This window comes from Scyliorhinus torazame, chromosome 21, assembly GCF_047496885.1.
Source record: "Scyliorhinus torazame isolate Kashiwa2021f chromosome 21, sScyTor2.1, whole genome shotgun sequence".
Classification (NCBI taxonomy): domain Eukaryota; kingdom Metazoa; phylum Chordata; class Chondrichthyes; order Carcharhiniformes; family Scyliorhinidae; genus Scyliorhinus; species Scyliorhinus torazame.
This window is the reverse complement of record NC_092727.1, coordinates 9,245,523-9,268,708: the sequence shown is the minus strand read 5'-3', so window position 1 is coordinate 9,268,708 and position 23,186 is coordinate 9,245,523. Positions and strand designations below refer to the sequence as shown.

The following is a 23,186-nucleotide window of genomic DNA, read 5'->3' as shown; positions in this document are numbered from 1 at the left end:
TGATCGCTTCTTTCATAACGGTTAGCTCCTTCATGAGGAAGATCTTCCATCTGTCTCCAGGTGGCGAGGGGGAAGACTGATGCTCGGGTTGTCCATCTCCCTCTCTCTTGGGTGGCCGGGGACCCTCACCTCGTGGGTCTGCCGCCTCATCCGCCTGCTGCTTGTGGCCCTTCCTGCCATCCTGCCGACCCTTCGAGCTCCCGTTTGCTGGCATCTGGGGTTAATCTTTTCTTCTCAACATTGAGGTTATTTTGCATTCGAGTTTTCAAGCAAAGTTTGCCTAAAAGTGCCTATTTAGTTCTGGTCTGGAGGAGAGCCCCTGATGTGTGTCCACTCAGCACATCATCGTCACCGGGAGTCAGTTTTGACTATTTTCAGGATTCACTCCAAAGCATCATGACCTTGATCAATGGGCATGTCCTGGTCTTTTTTTTATTTGAGTATTCAATTCTTTTTTTCCAAATAAGGGGCAATTTAGCGAGGCTAATTCACCTACCTTGCACAGGGAGAATGCAGACATGGGGAGAATGTGCAAACTCCACACGGACGGTGACCCGGGGCCGGGATCGAGGACGGGTCCTCGGCGCCGTGAGGCAGCAGTGCTAACCACTGCGTCACAATGCTGCGGGTCCTGATCTTTATGTGGAGATTTACTTATTGAGTGCGATATGGGAGAGAAATGTATTTTTCCATCTAAAAGAAAAACTCTATTTACCTACACTTCAGAAACTAAAACCAAAAAAACACTTCACTGTCTTTGCAAAGTCTCTTAACCTCTTCCTATTTTTCTACGATGAAGAACTTCATTCTTCTCTCATTAATATAATTACATAAATCCCCTTATTACTAAAAAGATGTATTTTGATGTTCCCCATAGTATATGCACAGATTAATTTCAGTAACAGTCGTTAATTTGGCCGAGCATAGCATCGAGGAGGCCGAGCAAACCTGCAGTCAATGAGAAGCGAGGGAAAGCGCTGCTGGTTGGAGTCACACCTGGCACGAAGGACGCTGGCTGTGGTTGTTGGTTGGAGGTTAGCCATCTCAGTTCCAGGATATCACAGGGGTCAGGCTGTGATTAGGGGAGGGAGGGTGGGGTCAGGCTGTGATTAGGTGAGGGTGGGTGGGGTCAGGCTGTGATTAGGGGAGGGTGGGTGGGGTCAGGCTGTGATTAGGGGAGGGGGGTCAGGCTGTGATTAGGGGAGGGTGGGTGGGGTCAGGCTGTGATTAGGCGAGGGTGGGTGGGGTCAGGCTGTGATTAGGTGAGGGTGGGTGGGGTCAGGCTGTGATTAGGGGAGGGTGGGTGGGGTCAGGCTGTGATTAGGGGAGGGTGGGTGGGGTCAGGCTGTGATTAGGTGAGGGTGGGTGGGGTCAGGCTGTGATTAGGGGAGGGTGGGTGGGGTCAGGCTGTGATTAGGGGAGGGGGGTCAGGCTGTGATTAGGGGAGGGTGGGTGGGGCCAGGCTGTGATTAGAGGAGGGTGGGTGGGGTCAGGCTGTGATTGGGGAGGGGGTCAGGCTGTGATTAGGGGAGGGTGGGTGGGGTCAGGCTGTGATTAGGGAAGGGTGGGTGGGGTCAGGCTGTGATTAAGGGAGGGTGGGTGGGGTCAGGCTGTGATTAGGGGAGGGAGGGGGGTCAGGCTGTGATTAGGGGAGGGTGGGTGGGGTCAGGCTGTGATTAAGGGTGGGGGGGTCAGGCTGTGATTAGGGGAGGGTGGGTGGGGTCAGGCTGTGATTAGGGGAGGGTGGGTGGGGTCAGGCTGTGATTGGGGAGGGGGTCAGGCTGTGATTAGGGGAGGGTGGGTGGGGTCAGGCTGTGATTAGGGGAGGGTGGGTGGGGTCAGGCTGTGATTGGGGAGGGGGTCAGGCTGTGATTAGGGGAGGGTGGGTGGGGTCAGGCTGTGATTAGGGGAGGGTGGGTGGGGTCAGGCTGTGATTAAGGGAGGGTGGGTGGGGTCAGGCTGTGATTAGGGGAGGGAGGGGGGTCAGGCTGTGATTAAGGGTGGGGGGGTCAGGCTGTGATTAGGGGAGGGTGGGTGGGGTCAGGCTGTGATTAGGGGAGGGTGGGTGGGGTCAGGCTGTGATTGGGGAGGGGGTCAGGCTGTGATTAGGGGAGGGTGGGTGGGGTCAGGCTGTGATTAGGGGAGGGTGGGTGGGGTCAGGCTGTGATTAGGGGAGGGTGGGTGGGGTCAGGCTGTGATTAGGGGAGGGAGGGGGGTGTCAGGCTGTGATTAGGGGAGGGAGGGGGGTCAGGCTGTGATTAAGGGTGGGGGGTCAGGCTGTGATTAGGGGAGGGTGGGTGGGGTCAGGCTGTGATTAGGGGAGGGCGGGTGGGGTCAGGCTGTGATTAGGGGAGGGGGGTCAGGCTGTGATTGGGGAGGGGGTCAGGCTGTGATTAGGGGAGGGTGGGTGGGGTCAGGCTGTGATTAGGGGAGGGTGGGTGGGGTCAGGCTGTGATTAGGGGACGGTGGGTGGGGTCAGTCTGTGATTAGGGGAGGAAGGGGGTTCAGGCTGTGATTAGGGGTGGGTGGGTGGGGTCAGTATGTGATTAGGGGAGGAAGGGGGTTCAGGCTGTGATTAGGGGATTATGGGGGAGGGGGGGTCAGGCTGTGATTAGAGGAGGGAGGGGGTCAGGCTGTGATTAGGGGACGGTGGGTGGGGTCAGTCTGTGATTAGGGGAGGAAGGGGGTTCAGGCTGTGATTAGGGGAGGGTGGGTGGGGTCAGTCTGTGATTAGGGGAGGAAGGGGGTTCAGGCTGTGATTAGGGGATTATGGGGGAGGGGGGGTCAGGCTGTGATTAGAGGAGGGAGGGGGTCAGGCTGTGATTAGGGGATTAGGGGAGGAAGGGGGTTCAGGCTGTGATTAGGGGATTATGGGGGAGGGGGGGTCAGGCTGTGATTAGAGGAGGGAGGGGGTCAGGCTGTGATTAGGGGATTAGGGGAGGAGGGGGGTCAGGCTGTGATTAGGGGTGGGGGGGTCAGGCTGTGATTAGGGGAGGGTGGGTGGGGTCAGGCTGTGATTAGGGGAGGGCGGGTGGGGTCAGGCTGTGATTAGGGGAGGGGGGTCAGGCTGTGATTGGGGAGGGGGTCAGGCTGTGATTAGGGGAGGGTGGGTGGGGTCAGGCTGTGATTAGGGGAGGGTGGGTGGGGTCAGGCTGTGATTAGGGGACGGTGGGTGGGGTCAGTCTGTGATTAGGGGAGGAAGGGGGTTCAGGCTGTGATTAGGGGTGGGTGGGTGGGGTCAGTATGTGATTAGGGGAGGAAGGGGGTTCAGGCTGTGATTAGGGGATTATGGGGGAGGGGGGGTCAGGCTGTGATTAGAGGAGGGAGGGGGTCAGGCTGTGATTAGGGGACGGTGGGTGGGGTCAGTCTGTGATTAGGGGAGGAAGGGGGGTTCAGGCTGTGATTAGGGGAGGGTGGGTGGGGTCAGTCTGTGATTAGGGGAGGAAGGGGGTTCAGGGTGTGATTAGGGGATTATGGGGGAAGGGGTGTCAGGCTGTGATTAGAGGAGGGAGGGGGTCAGGCTGTGATTAGGGGATTAGGGGAGGAAGGGGGTTCAGGCTGTGATTAGGGGATTATGGGGGAGGGGGGGTCAGGCTGTGATTAGAGGAGGGAGGGGGTCAGGCTGTGATTAGGGGATTAGGGGAGGAGGGGGGTCAGGCTGTGATTAGGGGATTAGGGGAGGAGGGGGGTCAGGCTGTGATTAGGGGATTATGGGGGAGGGGGGTCAGGCTGTGATTAGAGGAGGGAGGGGGTCAGGCTGTGATTAGGGGATTAGGGGAGGAGGGGGGTCAGGCTGTGATTAGGGGATTATGGGGGAGGGGGGGTCAGGCTGTGATTAGAGGAGGGAGAGGGTCAGGCTGTGATTAGGGGATTAGGGGAGGAGGGGGGTCAGGCTGTGATTAGGGGACGGAGGGGGGAAAGGCTGTGATTTGGGGAGGGAGGGTGGGGTAAGGCTGTGATTAGGGGATTAGCACAGTAAGAAGTTTTACAACATCAGGTTAAAGTCCAACAGGTTTGTTTCGATGTCACTCGCTTTCAGAGCGCTGCTCCTTTCCTCAGGTGAGGAAGGAGCAGCGCTCCGAAAGCGAGTGACATCGAAACAAACCTGTTGGACTTTAACCTGGTATCCCATTTAGCACTGTGATAGTGCCACACAAAATGATGGAGGATATCCTCAATATGAAGATGGGACTTTGTCTCCAAAAGGACTGTGTGATGGTCACATCTACCGATACAATCATGGACAGATGCATCTGCAGCAGGCAGGTTGGTGACGATGCGGTCAAGTATGTTTTCCCTGTGTTGGACCCCTCACCACCTGCTGCAGTCCCTGTCCAGCAGTTATATCCTTTAGGACCAGGCCAGGTCGGTCAGTGGTGGTACTACCAAGCCACTTTTGGTGATGGACAGTGAAGTCCCCCACCCAGAGCATGTTCTGCGCCCTTGCACCCTCTGTGCTACCTCCAAGTGGAGTTCAACATGGAGGAGTACTGATTCATCAGCTGATGGTGGCCGGTACGTGGTAATCAGCAGGAGGTTTCCTTGCCCATGTTTAACCTGAAGCCGAGTCGCACGAGTATGTACCGCGTACCTGGTGGGTGGTACATACTCGTGCGACTCGGCCAACGTTGTCTACCTCATACGCTGCAGGAAAGGATGTCCCGAAGCGTGGTACATTGGCGAGACCATGCAGACACTGCGACAACGAATGAACAGACATCGCGCAACAATCACCAGGCAGGAATGTTCCCTTCCAGTCGGGAACACTTCAGCAGTCAAGGGCATTCAGCCTCTGATCTCCGTTCTCCAAGGCGGCACCAGGACATGCGACAACGCAGAATCGCCGAGCAGACGCTTATAGCCAAGTTCTGCACACATGAGTGCGGCCTCAACCGGGACCTGGGATTCATGTCATATTACATTCATCCCCCACCATCTGGCCTGCGAAATCCTACCAACTGTCCTGGCTTGAGACAATTCACACCTCTTTAACCTGGGGTTACCCCATCTCTGGATCTGTAAAGATTTAATCGCCTGCTCATGCTCGCATTCTAAGCATTGTCTGGCATCTTTGAATCTGTCTATATATATGTTTCTGGAACATACCTCTTCATTCACCTGAGGAAGGAGCAGCGCTCTGAAAGCTAGTGACATCGAAACAAACCTGTTGGACTTTAACCTGGTGTTGTAAGACTTCTTACTGTGCTCACCCCAGTCCAACGCCGGCATCTCCACATTAGGGGATTAGGGGAGGGAGGGGGGGTCAGGCTGTGATTAGGGGATTAGGGGAGGGAGGGGGGTCAGGCTGTGATTAGGGGAGGGTGGGGTCAGGCTGTGATCAGGGGAGGGAGGGGGGGTCAGGTTGTGATTAGGGCTGGGTGCCACTGCTCCTTCTGGATCTGATGAATATTAGGGTAATCATTCTGAGCCAGGCTATTTATTTAAAGAACCCAGTTTACATCCTGTGGAAGTTTTCTTTCTGAGTGGCATCTTAACACGGGGACACGGGGAGAAGGCAGCAGGATTGAGGAGACAATGGAGAGGGTGGGGGTGTTGTGATAATACTAACTAATATTTATAAAGTGTCGTTAATGTCATGCAACATCCCAAGGTGCTTCAGGGGCACATTATAAAACAAAGCAATGACACTTGTACTACAATAGGAGACATTAGTTCGGATGACCAAACGCTTGACCATAAAGATAGGCTTTAAGAAGTGGGTAATAGTGAGGTGGGGAGGTTGAGGGAGGAATTCCAGAGCTTGGGGTCCAGGTAACTGGAGGCATGGCCACCAGTGGAGGAGCAACTACACAATTGGGAATGCAGAAGAGGCCAGAACAGTGCAGAAGGAGGCGATTTGGCCCCTCGAGCCTGCACTGACCCTCTGAAAGAGCATCCTACCCACTCCCCCACCCTACTCCCATAACCCCACCTAATCTGCACATATTTGGAGTTAGAGGAGGACAGTATCTCGGAGGGTTGTGGGGTCAGAGGAGATTACAGAGATAGGGAGGGACAAGGACCATGGAGGAGATTTGTGCCAGGCTGGTAGAGTGGATGAAAATCAGAGGCTGGCATGCAATGGATGGTCACTTGGCTGAAGTGTCAGGTGGTGACTGTGGAAGTTTAACCCACTGTCTTCAGGCCAGTGAAGAAGATGAAATGTGACTGATAAAGCTCTGGAGTAGCTTCCTATCCTGTGGCATGTTCCTGGTACTGGCACTGGGAAGCTGAGATACCGGAAGTGTTTCTTTTATATAGCTTTCTATTTTAGCATAGCACTGAGATGAGGGAGCTGTTATCTGACACTATTAAATTCACAGTGCAACTGGACTAGAGTCAAATTTCCCAACCTGTGCTGGAACCTTATTGATCACTGCACAATGTTTTTTTTAAAATACATTAGAATTACAACCAATCCCCTGCGCTCCCTCTGAACTATTTATCTTGGTGTTATTCAGCGGATTGAAAGAGTCAGAAAACAAAAGTTCAGAAAGTTTTAAAACTTTTATAAAGTTTAAAATATTGAAAGCCGACATGTTTACACAGGCCAGGAGTGTCTGCGTCTCCAAAATTATTTTGTTGGAAGGTTTTCTGTGAATCGCCAGGTTGAAGACTGTTGTTTTGCTTGGGTCCCTTCGGCTGATGACGAAAGCAGTTTTGTGACTGCAATGCAGAATTCACAGGAACAGGAGGATCGAGGCTCACTCCCATCCCGGCTCCAGGATCGGTCTTCCGCAGTGTGTGCGGAAATTGAGAGAGAGAGAGAGAGAGGGAGGGAGGGAGGGAGGGAGGGAGAGGAATCAGAGCAAACAGGAGCACACTCAAATACCAAGAATGCTTGCCAGATAAGGCAGTTCCTCTCCTTGCCTCTCTCACTGTTGCAGCATTGGCTGCTGCATGCAGATTCCCTCCGCTGCTCCAGTCAAGCCTCTCTCTCTCTGGACCCTCCCTCCTTCTGGAGATAACAGACGCCAATTCCATCCCTCCCTCCCTCCATTCCAGCGATCTCAACTGCAGTTAATTGGCTAAACTCCCCCAGAATGAAAGCTCAGAAAGTGGACTACTGTGGACTTGAATCAGCAAAAATCTTCCCGAGGACATTCTTAGTGGCTATTCTAATCGGTAAGAGAAAAACTCCCAATATAATCATGTATTGCGGTGACTGTAAATCAGCAATAACTTTGTCAGTGATTTATTCACACGTTTAGATGGATGGATTTCATTATTTTGGGTTTCCTGCAACCGCAGAGAATATTTCCCCTTTAATCGTAAATGTTCAAGATTATTTTTTTTGTTGCTATTTCATTCTTTTTTTTTCTGACTAGATTTAGGTGTTGCCAATTTCTCTCCTCGGTTTCCCCAATTTCTAGTCGGTTTTAGATTTGAGTTTTGATCGATTTTCAATTATTTCCTGATTGAGAAATGCAAACGCAATAGAGACAAACACATGTTTTTTTTGCAACTTTTACTGAAGTTCAGATGATCCAGTCAGAATCGGTTCTGGATATTTCAAAACTGGTGGTGCTGTGACTGTGCCAAATGTATTTACTCGGAGTTTGAGAAAGTCCCACTAGAATCAGAACTTGCACCACTTCCCAAAATTAACCAATGTCAGCATTTTGACATTCCTCTCACTGTTAAAGACTGGCCCCATGTCCCAACATCTCCGGGCAAGTCCAAATCCTGTTTTTGACATTATAGTTTTGATTTGAGATTGGGAGTTTAAAACTGAAATGATTGAGGAGGGCATTGAGATTTAAGAAAGGCATAATTCCTGGGTCAAGAATAGAATGGGGGTTGGGTTGGTTTAGCACACTGGGCTAAATCACTGGCTTTGAAAGCAGACCAAGGCAGGCCAGCAGCATGGTTCAATTCCCATACCAGCCTCCCCGAACAGGCACTGGAATGTGGCGACTAGGGGCTTTACACAGTAACTTCATTTGAAGCCTACTTGTGATAATAGGTGATTTTCATTTCATTTTCATTTTTTTTTCAGATTGGAATTTGACAATGTCAGTAACTGTAGAATGATCAAGTTGGGTCGAGATTTAGATAGAGGGGAAATACCCAGCTTTTCATTATTAAAGATTTGGATTCAGCAGTTCACATCTGGGAGAGGATGCCTATCGTCCATTCACCAGTTCCACCTTGGCTTGCAAACTCCTTTTCCACCACTGTGCTATGGAGAATGTGAAAGATTAATTAGCCTTGTTCATCTTTATTGAGTTGGGTCATTCTTGCTTGGGTCGATGTGATGTGTCTTCGATTAGAGACGCATGGCCTACTGGGGCAATGCTTGACTTTTCGTAGTCTCCAGTTTCCTAGTAGTCTCATAACAAACTTCAAAAGGACATAGATTGGCAGGTGGAATGGGCGGACGAGAGCCAGACAGAATTTAACGCATAGAAATATAAAGTGATTCACTTTGGTAGGGAGACCAGAGAGATAATATAGAGTAAGTGTAGGGAGTGCAGAAGCAGAGGGACCTGGGTGTATGTACGCATCAATCATTAAAAGTGGCAGGACAGGGCGTGGTACGGTGACACAGTGGTTAGCACTGCTGCCCCATGATGCTGACGACCCGGGTTCGATCCAGGCCCTGAGTCCATGTCCATGTGGAGTTTGCACATTCTCCCCGTGTCTGCGTGGGTTTCGCCCCCACGACCCAAAGATGTGCAGGGTAGGCGGATTGGTCACGATAAATTGCCCCTTAATTGGAAAAATGAATTGGATGCTCTAAATTTATTTTTAAAAAGTGGGAGGACAGGTTGAGAGGGTGGTGAATAAAGCGGACACTAGGCTGTGTTAACAAGGACATAGAGTAAAAAAGCAAGGAGGTTATGCTAAAGTTGTGTAAAACACTGGTTCAGCCTCAACTGGAATATTGTATCCAATTCTGGGTGTCGCACTTTAGGAAAGATGAAAAGGCATTAGAGAGGGTACAGAAAAGGTTCACGGGAATGGTTCCAGGGATGAGGAATTTCAGTTACTCTGATGGATTGGAAAAATTGGGACTGTTTTCCTCAGAGAAGAAAAGGTTCAGAGCAGATTTGTTAGAGGCGTTCAATATCATGTGATGAAATTGAGTTCTTTCTGTCCAGTCTGGCCTCAATCAAAAGGCTGAGTTGGGATTGTAGATATTATTTTATTTCAGTTCACCCGGCTTGCAAGCTCCACTCACTCTGATAAAAAGGCAGGAGACCCATGTCTCTTGCAACTTCCAGAGCGAGTGAGACAAAGGGAGGCAACACATGTGGCCTCATATACATTCATGCAGTATCAAGTTCCACATACACGAATACAAGATTCTTATAGGCCCTTTTCCCACATTCCTTGACCTGGCCATTTAATCTAACCTTCACTGCCAATGATCCTGATAGGCCAATTACACATTCCTTCCCTGGGGCCTCCTTCTCCCAGCATCCTTTGCAGCATCATTTGTGCAATAGTTACCCATCCCCCTCTCGCCATGCTTTGCCCATCTCTTTGTTCACTGCCCGCAACCCGAATTAATGTCTATAATGTCCTATGCTATTTCTCTGCTTTCCTATATTAGGGTATTACATCAACACTATCCTAACTGGTCGTCCCAGTCTAATGCTCTTTTCTTTAGTTCAATTCCTCACATTGAGGGTCTGGACAGAGGAGATAAAGAGAAACCTTCGCACACGGCGAGTGGTTAGAATCTGCCTGAGTGTAAGAGGGAATTGGTTTATTATGTAAAATGGTGGGGTGTGCATGGTTATGGGAAGAAGGCAGGGGAGTGGTGCTAAGTAAACTACTCCTGGAGAGAGCCGATGCAGAGGTGCCAGGCCGAATGGCCTCCTTATATGCTGCACCCATACTGTGATTCTTAATAAGGTCTCCAAGGCAGCATGGCGGAACAGTCGTTAGCACTGATGCCTACGGCACTGAGAACCCAGGTTCGATCCCCGCCCCACAATAGGTGGATTGACCACACTAAATTGCCCCTTAATTGGAAAAAAATAAGTCCAGGTGAGAGTCTTCAACCTGTTCTGAAGATTATACGTGCCCCTGAATCCTGGTAACCTAATTCTTGAGGCTTGGCAAGCTCAGTCTGATTAATACTTATGTTGCTTATTTGTTGATACAAAATTCTCACCCTTCAAATAAACATCTTCATGGCCTGGCTGTCTCTGTCGTGTCCTCTAGCTCTACAACCCTTTGAGATTTCTTTATTCCTTCAATTTAGACCTCACACAACCCCTAATTTTTATCACTTCACCATCGCTGACTGTCTTTGGCCATATATGCTCTCAAGACGATTATTTTTTAAATCTTAACTTTTCAACCAAGCTTTTGGTCACTTGTTCTAATCTTTCCTCAGGTAGTTTGGTGTCACATTTAACCTGGTTACCGTCATGTAAAGTCTCTTCGATCATTTTATTATGTTAAAAGTGCTGTATTTATATTTAATGCTGTTAGAATTTTGTGAGGCTTCAGATTTGAGAAAAGACTTGCCACCCTAATGGATAAATCCTAAATCAGAGAAATGGGATCTGTTAGAATCAAGCACTGCAACAGAAGAGGAATGGGGGTTTGAACTTGCTCTGTGGGCTCTGAGACTCAATATTTCAGGGCTAAGTGACCACACAGACAAAATGCATCCAGTGATATCAGTAAACACTTTAGCAATGTTACATTAGAAAATAAAATTAAATAAACGCTTGACAAGGAAACAAAATAGGGTCATGGGGAAAGAGCAGGTTGTGGGGCTAAGAGCTGGCATAGGCATGATGGGCAAAGAGGCCTCCTTATGTTTTGAACGATCCTGGGGTGTGGGATGGAGTGGGTAATCACAATCCAGAGTTCATTTCAGTGGCTGTCACTAAGCATTGATCAGGAGCAAAAACCCTGGGTTACCTTTTTCTCCTTGTCTAGTCCAAGAGCTACTGAGGCTAATTGTAGATTAACCAACAGCAGTGAGCTGGCAGGCATTGCACCCGGTGCTTTGGAGGTCTGTGTGACTTAATCTCACCTGAAAACGGTGCCCCTATCCAGTGAGACTAACCTTGGCAGTATCCCTTCAAGGGTGTTCCATAGAATATTAAATGGTAGTGAGGCAATGCAGAGAGAGTGCCGGCTTAGGAAGCTAGGTGGAAAGAAAAGACACATTCCTGACTGTGAACAGAATCTGATGGCAGGAGAACATGTTTTATTTCATAGTTTCAATGAAATGTTGTTAATAGTGATTAGGATTGGTGCATTTACAAGAGGGAGACTTGTATAAACTGAGCTTCTGAAAATGTTGCATTGCAAAGCTTAACTGTCAGTGCAAATATAGCTGGATCCTATCCAACTCTGACCTGAAACATGGAATCATAGAAAATCGAAGCAGGATGAGGCCATTCGACTCTTCGAGCCTGCTCTGCCATTCATTATGATCATGGCTGATCATTAAGTTCAATACCCTGATCCCGCCTCCCCCCCCCCATATCCCTTGATCTCTTTAACCCCAAGAGCTATATCTCATTCCTTCTTGAAATTATACAACGTTTTGGCCTCAGCTACTTTCTGTGGGAGTGAATTCCACAGATTCACCGCTCTCTGGGTGAAGAAATTTCTCCTCATCTCAGTCCTAAAAGGTTTACCCCTTATCCTCAAACTATCACCTCTAGTTCTGGACTTCCCCTCCATCGGAACATTCTTTCTGAATCTATTCTGTCTAATCCTGTTAGAATTTTACAAATTTCTATGAGATCCCCTCTCACTCTTCTAAACTCAATGAATATAACCTTAACCGATTTAGTCTCTCCTCATATGACAGTCCGGCCTTCCCAGGAATCAGCCTGGTAAACCTTTTCTCTACTGCTTCCATAGCAAGAACATCCTTCCTCAGACAAATACACCAAAACTGCACACAATACTCCAGGTGTGACCTCACCAATGCCTTGTACAATTGCAGTAAAACATCCCTATTCCTAGACTTAAATCCACTCACTATGAAAGCCAACATACCATTTGCCTTCTTTGTTGTCTGCTGCACCTGCTTACTTTCAGTAACTGATGCATGAGGACACCAAGTTCTCGCTGAGCATCCACCTCTCTCAATTTACACCCACTCAAATAATAATCTGCCTTCCTATTTTTGCTACTGAAGCGAATAACCTCACATTTATCCACGTTATACTGCATCTGCCATGCATGTGCCCACTCACTCAGCCTGTCTAAACCCCACTGAAACATCTCTGCACCCTCCTCACAACTCACCCGTTCCACCCAACTTTGTATCATCTGCAAATTTGGAGATAATACATTTAATTCTCTCATCCAAATCATTATTATATAATGTGAACAGTTCTAGCACAGATCCCTGCGGTATCCCACTAGTCACTGATTGACAATCAGAAAAATACCCCATTTATTCCAACTTATTATTTCCTGTTTGCTACTAGCTTTCTATCCATCTCAAGACACTATCCGTAATCCCATGAGCTTTAACTTTACATATTAATCTGCTTTGTGAGACCTTGTCGAAAGCCTTCTGAAAGTCTAACTAAACCACATCCACCGGTTCTCCCTGGTCAACTCTACTAGTTACTCTTCAAAGAATTCCAGTAGATTTGTCAAACATGATTTTTCTTTTGTAAATCCATGTTGACTTTGTCTGATTACACCACTGCTTTCCAAATGCTGTGCTGTCCTTGATAATTGACTCCAGCAACTTCCTACTACCGATGTTAGGCTCACTGGTCTATAGTTCCCTGTTTTCTCTCTACCTCCCTTTTTGAATAGCGGGGTTACATTCGCTATCCTCCAATCAGCATGAACCGTTCCAGAGTCCAAAGAATTTTGGAGAATGACCACCATGGATCTACTATTTCTAGGGCCACTTCCTTAAGTACCCTCAGATGAAGATTATCAGACCCTGGAGATTTATCCGCCTTCAATCCCATTAATTTCCCCAAACCATTTCTTTACTAATACTAATTTCCTTCAGCTCCTAACTACAATTTGTGCTTCTCATAACTTCCAGCACATTATTCATGTCTTCCTTTGTGAAGACAGAAACAAAGTACCAATTTAGTTCCTCAGCCATTTCTTTGTTCTCTGTTATGAATGCCCCCGTTTCTGACTGTAATTTTTATTTATTAATTAATTTTTATTTATATTTTTCTCTTTACAGACCCATAGAAACTTTTACAGTCTGTTTTTATGTTCCCCTCTAATTTACTTTCAAATTATATTTTACCCTTCTTAATCAATCCCTTGGTCTGCCTTTGCTGAATTTGAAACTGTTCCGAATCCTCAGATGTGTTGCTTTTTATTGCTCTGGGTCACTGTCCGTGTGGAGTTTGCACATTCTCCCCGTGTTTGCGTGGGTTTCACCTCCACAACCCAAAATTGCCCTTTAATTGGAAAAAATTATTTATTTTAAAAATCTTACATAGGTTCCCATCCCATGTCATATTAGTTTAAACCCTCCCCAAGTAACCCCCCCCTCACCGGACATCAGTCCCGGTCCTATGGACAAAGACGAGAGTGGTCCTAAAGACTGCTAAATTGGGGAAAGGCCAAGTAGAACAAAATTCGGCAGGAGCTAGGGAATGTGGATTGGGAGCAGCTGTTTAAGGGTAAATCCATATTTGAAATGTGGGAGTCTTTTAAGGAAAGGTTGATTAGAGTGCAGGACAAACATGTCCCTGTGAAAATGAGGGATAGAAATGGCAAGATTAGGGAACCATGGATGACGGGTGGAATTGTGAGACTAGCTAAGATGAAAAAGGAAGCATACATAAGATCTAGGCGACTTAAAACTGATGAAGCTTTGGAGGAATATCGGGAAAGTAGGACAAATCTCAAACGCGCAATAAAGAGGGCTAAAAGGGGTCATGAAATATCTTTGTTTAACAGGGTTAAGGAAAATCCCAAAGACTTTTATTCGTATATAAGGAGCAAGAGGGTAACTAGAGAAAGGATTGGCCCACTCAAAGACAAAAGAGGGAATTTATGCGTGGAGTCAGAGGAAATGGGTGAGATTCTTAATGAGTACTTTGTATCGATATTCACCCAGGAAAGGGACATGACGGATGTTGAGGCTAGGGATGGATGTTTAAATACTCTAGGTCAAGTCGGCATAAGGAAGGGGGAAGTTTTGGGTATTCTTTTTTAAAAATATATATTTTATTAAAATTTTTCAAACAAAAATGTTTCCGTTTTTACAACTCAACAAGGGATTATACATTAACTGGTAAATAACATTATCTAAATAATATAGTGAACTAACAACAACAACAAAAAAAACAAATAGCATAAACACAAAATAGTACTCTCCCCCCCCCCCCCCCCCCCCCCCGCCTCCCCCCGGGTTGCTGCTGCTGTCATTTCTATCTTTTCATTATCGTTCCGTGAGATAGTCAAGGAACGGTTGCCACCGCCTGGAGAACCCCTGAGCCGATCCTCTCAACGCAAATTTTATTCGTTCTAATCTTATGAACCCTGCCATGTCGTTTATCCAGGCCTCCACGCCTGAGGGTTTCGCTTCCTTCCACATGAGTAGAATTCCACGCCGGGCTGCTAGGGACGCAAAGGCCGAAATATCGGCCTCTTTCACCTCCTGCACTCCCGGCTCTTCTGCAACCCCAAACATAGCTAACCCCCAGCCTGGCTTGACCCGGACCTTCACCACCTTTGAAATTACCCTTGCCACGCCCCCCCCAGAACTCATGCAGTGCCGGACACAACCTGAACATGTGTGTGTGGTTCGCCGAGCTTCCCGAGCACCTCCCACACCTCTCCTCCACCCCAAAAAACCTGCTCAGTCTTGCTCCCGTCATATGTGCTCTATGTAGAACCTTAAATTGAATCCGGCTAAGCCTGGCACACGAGGACGAGGAATTTACCCTACTTAGGGCATCAGCCCATAGCCCCTCCTCAATCTCTTCCCCCAGCTCTTCTTCCCATTTTCCCTTCAGCTCCTAGTTTTGGGTATTCTAAAAGGCATTAAGGTGAACATGTCCCCAGGTCCGGATGGGATCTATCCCAGGTTACTGAGGAAGCGAGGGACGAAATAGCTGAGGCCTTAACAGATATCTTTGCAGCAGCCTTGAGCATGGGTGAGGTCCCGGAGGACTGGAGAATTGCTAATGCTGTCCCTTTGTTTAAAAGGGTAGCAGGGATAATCCAGGGAATTATAGACCTGTGAGCTTGACATCAGTGGTAGGCAAACTGTTGGAGAAGATACTGAGGGATAGGATCTATTCACATTTGGAAGAAAAGAGAATTATCAGTGATAGGCAGCATGGTTTTGTGCAGGGAAGATCATGGGCGTCATTCTCCGCCGGTGGGAGTCTCCGTTCTGCCGGCGCTCGGGGGTTTCCCGACAGCGTGGGGGTGCCCCACAATGGGAAACCCCATTGACCGGCCGGTGTTACGGAGACTCCCGCCGGCCGGTCGGCGCAGAAATGTGGCGGGGCGGGTAGGAGAATTTCGCCCCATGTCTTACAAATCTAATAGAATTCTTTGAGGAAGTGACAAAGTTAATTGATGAGGGAAGGGCTGTAGATGTCATATACATGGACTTCAGTAAGGCGTTTGATAAAGTTTCCCATGGCAGGTTGATGGAAAAGGTGAAGTCGTATAGGGTTCAGGGTGTACTAGCTAGATGGATAAAGAACTGGCTGGGCAACAGGAGACAGAGAGTAGTGGTGGAAGGAAGTGTCTCAAAATGGAGAAAGGTGACTAGTGGTGTTCCACAGGGATCCGTGCTCGGACCACTGTTGTTTGTGATATACATAAATGATCTGGACGAAGGTATAGATGGTCTGATTAGCAAGTTTGCAGATGATACTAAGATCGGTGGAGTTGCAGATAGCGAGGAGGACTGTCAGAGAATACAGCAAAATATAAATAGATTGAAGAGTTGAGCAGAGAAATGGCAGATGGAGTTTAATCCAGGCAAATGCGAGGTGATGCATTTTGGAAGATCTAATTCAAGAGCGGACTATACGGTCAATGGAAGAGTCCTGGGGAAAATTGATGTACAGAGAGATCTGAGAGTTCAGGTCCATTGTACCCTGAAGGTGGCAACGCAGGTCAATAGAGTGGTCAAGAAGGCATACAGCATGCTTGCCTTCATCGGCCGGGGTATTGAGTACAAGAGTCGGCAGGTCATGTTACAGTTGTATAGGACTTTGGTTAGGCCACATTTGGAATACTGCGTGCAGTTCTGGTCGCCACATTACCAGAAGGATGTGGATGCTTTAGAGCGGGTGCAGAGGAGGTTCACCAGGATGTTGCCTGGTATGGAGGGTGCTAGCTATGAAGAAAGGTTGAGTAGATTAGGATTGTTTTTGTTGGAAAGACGGAGGTTGAGGGGGGACCTGATTGAGGTCTACAAAATTATGAGAGGTATGGACAGGGTGGATAGCAACAAGCTTTTTCCAAGAGTGGGGGTGTCAATTACAAGGGGTCACAATTTCAAGGTGAGAGGGGAAAGTTTATGGGAGATGTGCGTGGCACGTTTTTTAGGCAGAGGGTGGTGGGTGCCTGGAACGCTTTGCCAGCGGAGGTGGTAGAGGCGATCACGATAGCATCATTTAAGATGCATCTAGACAGATATATGAACGGGTGGGGAACAGAGGGAAGTAGATTCTTGGAAAATAGGTGACAGGTTTAGATAAAGGATCTGGATCGGCGCAGGCTGGGAGGGCCGAAGGGCCTGTTCCTGTGCTGTAATTTTCTTTGTTCTTCTTTGCCCATGTGTAACCCGTCCAGTTTGTACAGGTCCCACTCCCCCAGAATCGGTCCCAATGCCCCAGGAACCTGAAACCCTCCCCCTCGCATCATCTGTTCAGCCATTTGTTCATCTGATACATGCTACTATTTCTGAACCTAGGTTGATGTGATTGAATCATTGGACTGCAGCTTGGGCTGAACAAGGTGTGTTGGGGAACAATTGCTGTCTGTGGATTTTCTGGAACAGGCTTGAGTAAGGGTGTTTTTAAATTATTGGAAAAAGTCGGAACTTGTATTTATATAGCACCCTTTGTAGCACAGTGGGTTAGCACTGTTGCTTCATAGCGCCAGGGACCCGGGTTCAATTGCCGCTTGGGTCACTGTCTCTACGAATCTGCACGTTCTCCCCATGTCTGCGTGGGTTTCCCCCGGGAGCTCCAGTTTCTTCCCACAAGTCCAGAAAGACTTGTTAGGTGAATTGGACATTCTGGATTCTCCCTCTGTGTACCCGAACAGGTGCTGGAATGTGGTGACTAGAGGCGTTTCACAGTAACTTCATTGCAGTGTTAATGTAAGCCTACTTGTGACACTAATAAAGATTATTATTATTATAATTCAGCACATCTACAACACTTTACAACCATTGAGGTTCATTTGAAATATAATTAATGTTGTAATGACAAAATGCAGCAGTGCGATCTCGCGCATGCGCAGAACGGCCGTCGTATTTCCTCGCATGCGTGGCGGTTCCCTTCTCTGCACCGGCCCCTGGGCAATATGGTGGAGCCCTACAGGGGCCCGGCGCCGAGGAAAGAAGGCCCCCAGGGAACCAGCCCGCCCGCAGATCGGTAGGTCCCGATCGCGGGCCAGGCCACCATGGGGCCCGCCCCCCCCCCCCCCCCCCCCCCCCCCCCCCCGCCCCCAGGATGGCCCCCGGACACTTACCTGCCAGGTCCTGCCATGTGTGAGGTGAGTAATCCACGCCGGCGGGACTGGGCAAAACGCGATGGCCACTCGGCCCACCGGGGCCCGGAGAATCACCGGAGGGGCCGCTGTCATCGGCCCCCGACTGGCGTGGCGGGAATCCCGCCGGCCCCCAAAAAATGGCGCCAGAGAAAAGGGAAGCCGGCGGCGGCCCGGTATTTGCGCCTCCCCCTGGGGATTCTCCGACCCGGCGCAGAGTCGGAGAATCCCGGTCAGTATCTCTGACAGAACAGCATTCTGTCCTTACTGCAGTGGAAAGAGGCTGCATGATGGCGCAGTGGTTAGCACTGCTACCTCACGGCGCAAGGTCCCGGGTTCGATCCCGACCCGGGTCACTCTCCGTGTGGAGTTTGCACATTCTCCCCGTGTCTGCATAGGTCTCACCTCCACAACCCAAAGATATGCAAGGTAGGTGGATTGGCCACGCTAAATTGCCCCTCAATTGAGAAAAAAAAGAATTGGGTACTCTAAATTTATTTTAAAAAGTACTGTACTGGAGAAGTTATCCTGGATTTTTGATCTGAGGCCGATACAGTCTGACCTGACCCACAAACCTCTTGCTCAGAGGCAAGAGTGCAGGGTCAGAGCAAAAACCTAATGAGCAGCCGCATTAAGAGATCAAGGTGTGTAATTCATCAATGGGTGAAATAAAGAGGTTGGTCCAAATGGAATAAATTATGGATTACGAGTTCAATGATAAATCCACTATGTCACCATCTCAGAGGGAGATTGCATAGGGTAATGTCACATAACCAGATGGTAGTATAGTGACAATGTGATTGAACCAGAGGCCACAGCAAAGCTCTGGGTCATATACCCAAATCCTACCATGGCTGGTGGAATTTAAGTTCAGTTAATAATGGTTACCATGACAACTATCATCAATTATTGTTGAAAAAACATCTGATTCATTAAATTCCATTACGGAAGTGTGATGAGAGACGTATATTTTTATATTTTGTGATTATGTTTTCTGTGTAGTTAAATAAAACAGTTTGTGTGTGTCATGGGAGAGTACCTTTAAGACATGGATGTTTAAGCAATGTACCTTTAAGAAAACAGTGATGTCAGAGAATGGGTGGAGCTGAGGTCAGGTCAGCCATTTTGCAGGTTTTTAGTTTAAGTTTAAAAACAGCTTGTGTATGTCTGTGTGTTTCCAGAGAGCTGCAAGTTTTAAAAACAGCTTGTGTGTGTCTGTGTTTGCAGTGAGCTGTGATGTCTGCCATAAAAGACCGTCTCTGGATCATTTGGGTTATTTAAACTTATAATAGTGAAGCCTTTAACCTGATGTGATTTTGTTTAAAGGTGTTAAGTCTCTTGGAAGTTTGAAGGAACATTTTAAGGAATTATTTACTGTTGCAATGTTTTCTAAGTTATCTTTGAAGTAAGGGGTGTTAAGAGATCCAATGTTTATTTAAGATGTTAAGTTGAGTTCATGGAATAAACAGTGTTTAGTGTTTAAAAACCCATGTGTCCATAATTGTAATCCCACACCTAGGGAACAAGCCGCGTGCTCGGAAAAGCAACAAATCCATTAAAGGGAGAGGTTGGTTGAACTCCATGATACATTTTGGGGTTCTGAAAACGCCTCGCCCATAACAGTGTGTGTGTGTGTGTGTGTGTGTGTGTGTGCAAGAGATCCAGGTTAATTGAACAGGGGGAAGGTGACTGGCGACAGGTTGTCTGTGAGGTCTAAGAGATGAAAGATTAAAGGTGTTAGGTTTGTGCATTTACAATGAGAGTTTATGGTGGGTTTGAGTTACAAGTAAATAAAATAAGAGTAAGACAAAATAAAATTTGCATTGTGAGATAAGTGGGAAAATTGGTTTTTCAGCCGATGATTTCAAGGGGGAGTTCAGAGGTGACAAGGAACATTTGTATCTTACGGGTTCCATGAGTAAACAGGGGAAGATATATTAAATTTTATTGACCCAAAAGTAGAGGCAAAATTGAAAACATGAAAGATTTTAAAAATATGTTGAGTTCAAAGAGTTGTTTAAGGACATTGGAACTTGAGATGAAAGATATGACGTACAATCAGTTTGGCTTGAAGTCATCAATAGCAAGGGAAAAAAGATAAGGGTGCGGGTAGTCTATAGACCCCCAAAATGTGGCCTCCCAAGAGGTCAAGCATGAATGGGGAAGTGTCACAGGCATGTTTGAAGGGAACTGCAATTATCATGGTAGATTTTAATCTGCGTATTGATTGGACAAACCAAAACCGGCAGCGAAGAAGAATTCCCGGAGTGCACCGGGGATTGGCCTTTAGAGCAGTACGCTATGGAACCTACCCAGGAATGGGCTATTTTAGCTTTGGTTTAGTGCAATGAAGAAGAAACAGGAAGCAATCTTGTGGTTAAGGGTAGTGACCACAATATGATAGAATTCCAGATTCAGTTTGAGGGTGAACGCCATAGACCCATAACCAGTGCCTCCAACTTAAATAAGGGCACTTATAATGGTATGAGGGAGGGGTCGTCTAAGGTGAATTGGATAAACATGCTAAGATACAGGTCAGTAGATGAGCAATGGCAGATATTCACACAGCTGGCCCACAGCGCTCGGCAAGAGATTATCACAGCCAAAAAAAAGGGATTCCACAAAAAGAGGCAAAATCCATGGTGTTAAATTGAAAAGCAGGTTATATAAAGTGGCATATATATAAAAGCAGGATATATAAATTGTAAGCGTGCGGCTACGGTAAATGTGGAACGAGGCTGGTGAATTATTAACAGCAAACAAAGAAATGGCGGATACGCTAAATAAATATTTTGCATCAGTCTTCACTGTGAAAGACATTGCAAATATCCCTACGATATCAGATAGGCTGATTTCAAATAACATGATAGAATTTACAAAAATCCCAATTACAAGGAATCGAGTATTCGAGAAACTCAAGGGACTAAAGGCGGACAAGTCACCAGAACCCGATTAACTGTACACTAGGGTTTTAATAGAAGTGGCTGCAGAGATAGTGGACCCAAGGTTGGAACCTTACATAACTTGTGAAATTCCAGGAAGGTACCCGAAGATTGGAAAAAAGCCAAGGTGGCTCCCGTGTTCAAAAAGGGAGAAAGGCAGAGAACTATGGGCCAGTTGGTTTAACATCTATTATTGGCAAGATGCTGGATTCAATATCAAATAGGAAATAGCTAATCATTTAGGAAAGCTGAATATAATCATCCCTGGTAAACATGGTTTTATGAAAGGTAAATCATGTTTGACACATTCATTAAGAATGTAACATGATGAGATGATAGAGGGGAACCTGTGGAGGTAGTGTATTTAGATTTCCAAAAGGCATTTGACAAAGTGTCATATACGATGCTGGTGCATAAAGTAAAAGCCCATGGAATTGGAGGAAGTGTGTTAGCATGAATTGAAAACTAGCTGTCACATAGAAAAAACAGAGTTGGAATTGGTAAGATTTTAGAGTCTGTTATTAAAGGTGAGATCGTGAAGCACTTGGAAGTGCATGGTAAAATAGGACTGAGTCAGCACGGCTTTGTCAAAGGGAGGTTGTGTCTAACAAATCTGTTGGAGTTCTTTGAGGAGGTAACAAGCAAGTTAGACAAAGAGAACCAGTGGACGTGATTTATTTAGATTTCCAGAAGGCCTTTGACAAGGTGCCGCATAGGAGACTGTTAAGTAAGTTAAAAACCCATGATGTTAAGGGTAGGATCCTGGCATGGATAGAGGATTGGCTGATTGGCAGAAGGCAGAGAGTGGGGATGAATGGGTCTTTTTCAGGATGGCAGCCGGTGACTAGTGGTGTGCCTCAGGGGTCAGTGCTGGGACCACAACATTTTACAATTACAAGGAACTGAAGGCACTGTTGCTAAGTTTGCAGATGATACAAAGATCTGTAGAGGGACAGGTAGTATTGAGGAAGCAAGGGGGCTGCAGAAGGATTTGGACAAGCTAGGAGAGTGGGCAATGAAGTGGCAACTGAAATACAATGTGGAAAAGTGTGAGGTTATGCACTTTGGGAGGAGGAATCTAGGCAGAGACTATTTTCTAAATGGGGAAATGCTTGGAAAGCAGAAGCACAAAGGGACTTGGGAGTCCTTGTTCACGATTCTCTTAAGGTTAATGTGTGGGTTCAGTCGGCAGTTAAGAAGGCAAATGCAATGTTAGCATTCTTGTCAAGAGGGCTAGAATACAAGACCAGGGATTTATTTCTGAGGCTGAAAAAGGCTCTGGTTAGACCCCATTTGGAGTGTTGTGAGCAGTTTTGGGCCCCATAATCTAAGGAAGGATGTGCTGGCCTTGGAAAGGTCCAGAGGAGGTTCACAAGAATGATCCCTGGAATGAAGAACTTGTCGTATGAGGAATGTTTGAGGTCTCTGGATCTGTACTCGTTGGAGTTTAGAAGCATCTTATTGAAACATGCAAGGCCTGGATAGAATGGACGTGGAGAGGATGTTTCCACTTGTAGGAAAAACTAGAACCAGAGGACACTGTCTCAGATTAAAGGGACGATCCTTTAAAACAGAGATGAGGAGGAATGTTTTCAGCCAGAGGGTGGTGAATCTGTGGAACTCTTTGCCAAAGAAGTCTGTGGAGGCCAATTCCCTGAGTGTCTTTAAGACAGAGATAGATAGGTTCTTGATTAATAAAGGGTTCAGGAGTTATAGGGAGAAGGCAGGAGAATGGGGATGAGAAAAATATCAGCCATGATTGAATGGCGGAGCAGACTCGATGGGCCGAGTGGCCTAATTCTGCTCCTTTGTCTTATGGCCTTATGGTTTTATGGAATAAATGGGTCCTTTTCAGAGTGGAAAGATGTAACTAGTGGAGCAGCGCAGGGATCAGTACTTGGCCCGCAATTGTTCACTATTTACATTAATGACCTGGAAGAAGGAACAATATAAGGTTTCCAAATTTGCCTATGATACGAAAATAAGTGGAAGATTATTGTGATGAGGATATTGTGATTCTACAACGGGATAGAGATAGATTGGATGACTGGGTTAAAACCTGGCTAATGTGGGGAAGTGGGAGGTCATGCACTTTGGTAGGAGGAATCAAAGGGCAGATTATTATTTAAATGGAGAGAGAGTGCAGGTTAATAAAGTTCAGAGGGATCTGTTTTGGGGCACGAAGCACAAAATGCGAGCAGGCAGGTGCAACAAGTAGTTAAGAAGGCAAATGACATGGAGCGGCATGGTGGCACAGTGGTTAGCACGGCTGCCTCACGGTGCTGACGACCCGGGTTCGATCCGTGTGGAGTTTGCACATTCTCCCCGTGTCTGCGTGGATCTCACCCCCACAACCCAAAGGTGTGCAGGTTAGGTGGATTGGCCGCGATAAATTGCCCCTTAATTGGAAAAAAAACAATTGGGTCCTCTGAAGTTAAAAAAAAGAAGGCAAACGACATTTTGGTCTTTATCACAAAGGGGTTGGAGTTTAAAAATAGGGAGGTTTTGTTGCAATTGTACAGGGTGTTGGCGAAGTCTCACCTGGGACACTGTGTAGTTTTGATCCCCTTACCTAAATAA

General features: G+C 47.1%; 1 protein-coding gene across 1 annotated transcript in view; it reads left to right on the top strand.

Annotated features, from left to right (window-relative positions):
• Window positions 1-6,781: 6,781 nt before the first annotated feature.
• Window positions 6,782-23,186, top strand: part of scn4ba (sodium channel, voltage-gated, type IV, beta a) — a 50,723-nt gene continuing 34,318 nt past the window's right edge. Inside the window, exon 1 of the mRNA XM_072486468.1 lies at window positions 6,782-7,125. Coding sequence (XP_072342569.1) covers window positions 7,044-7,125 — 82 coding nt within the window. The 5' untranslated portion in view covers window positions 6,782-7,043. The remainder of the gene's footprint in view (window positions 7,126-23,186) is intronic.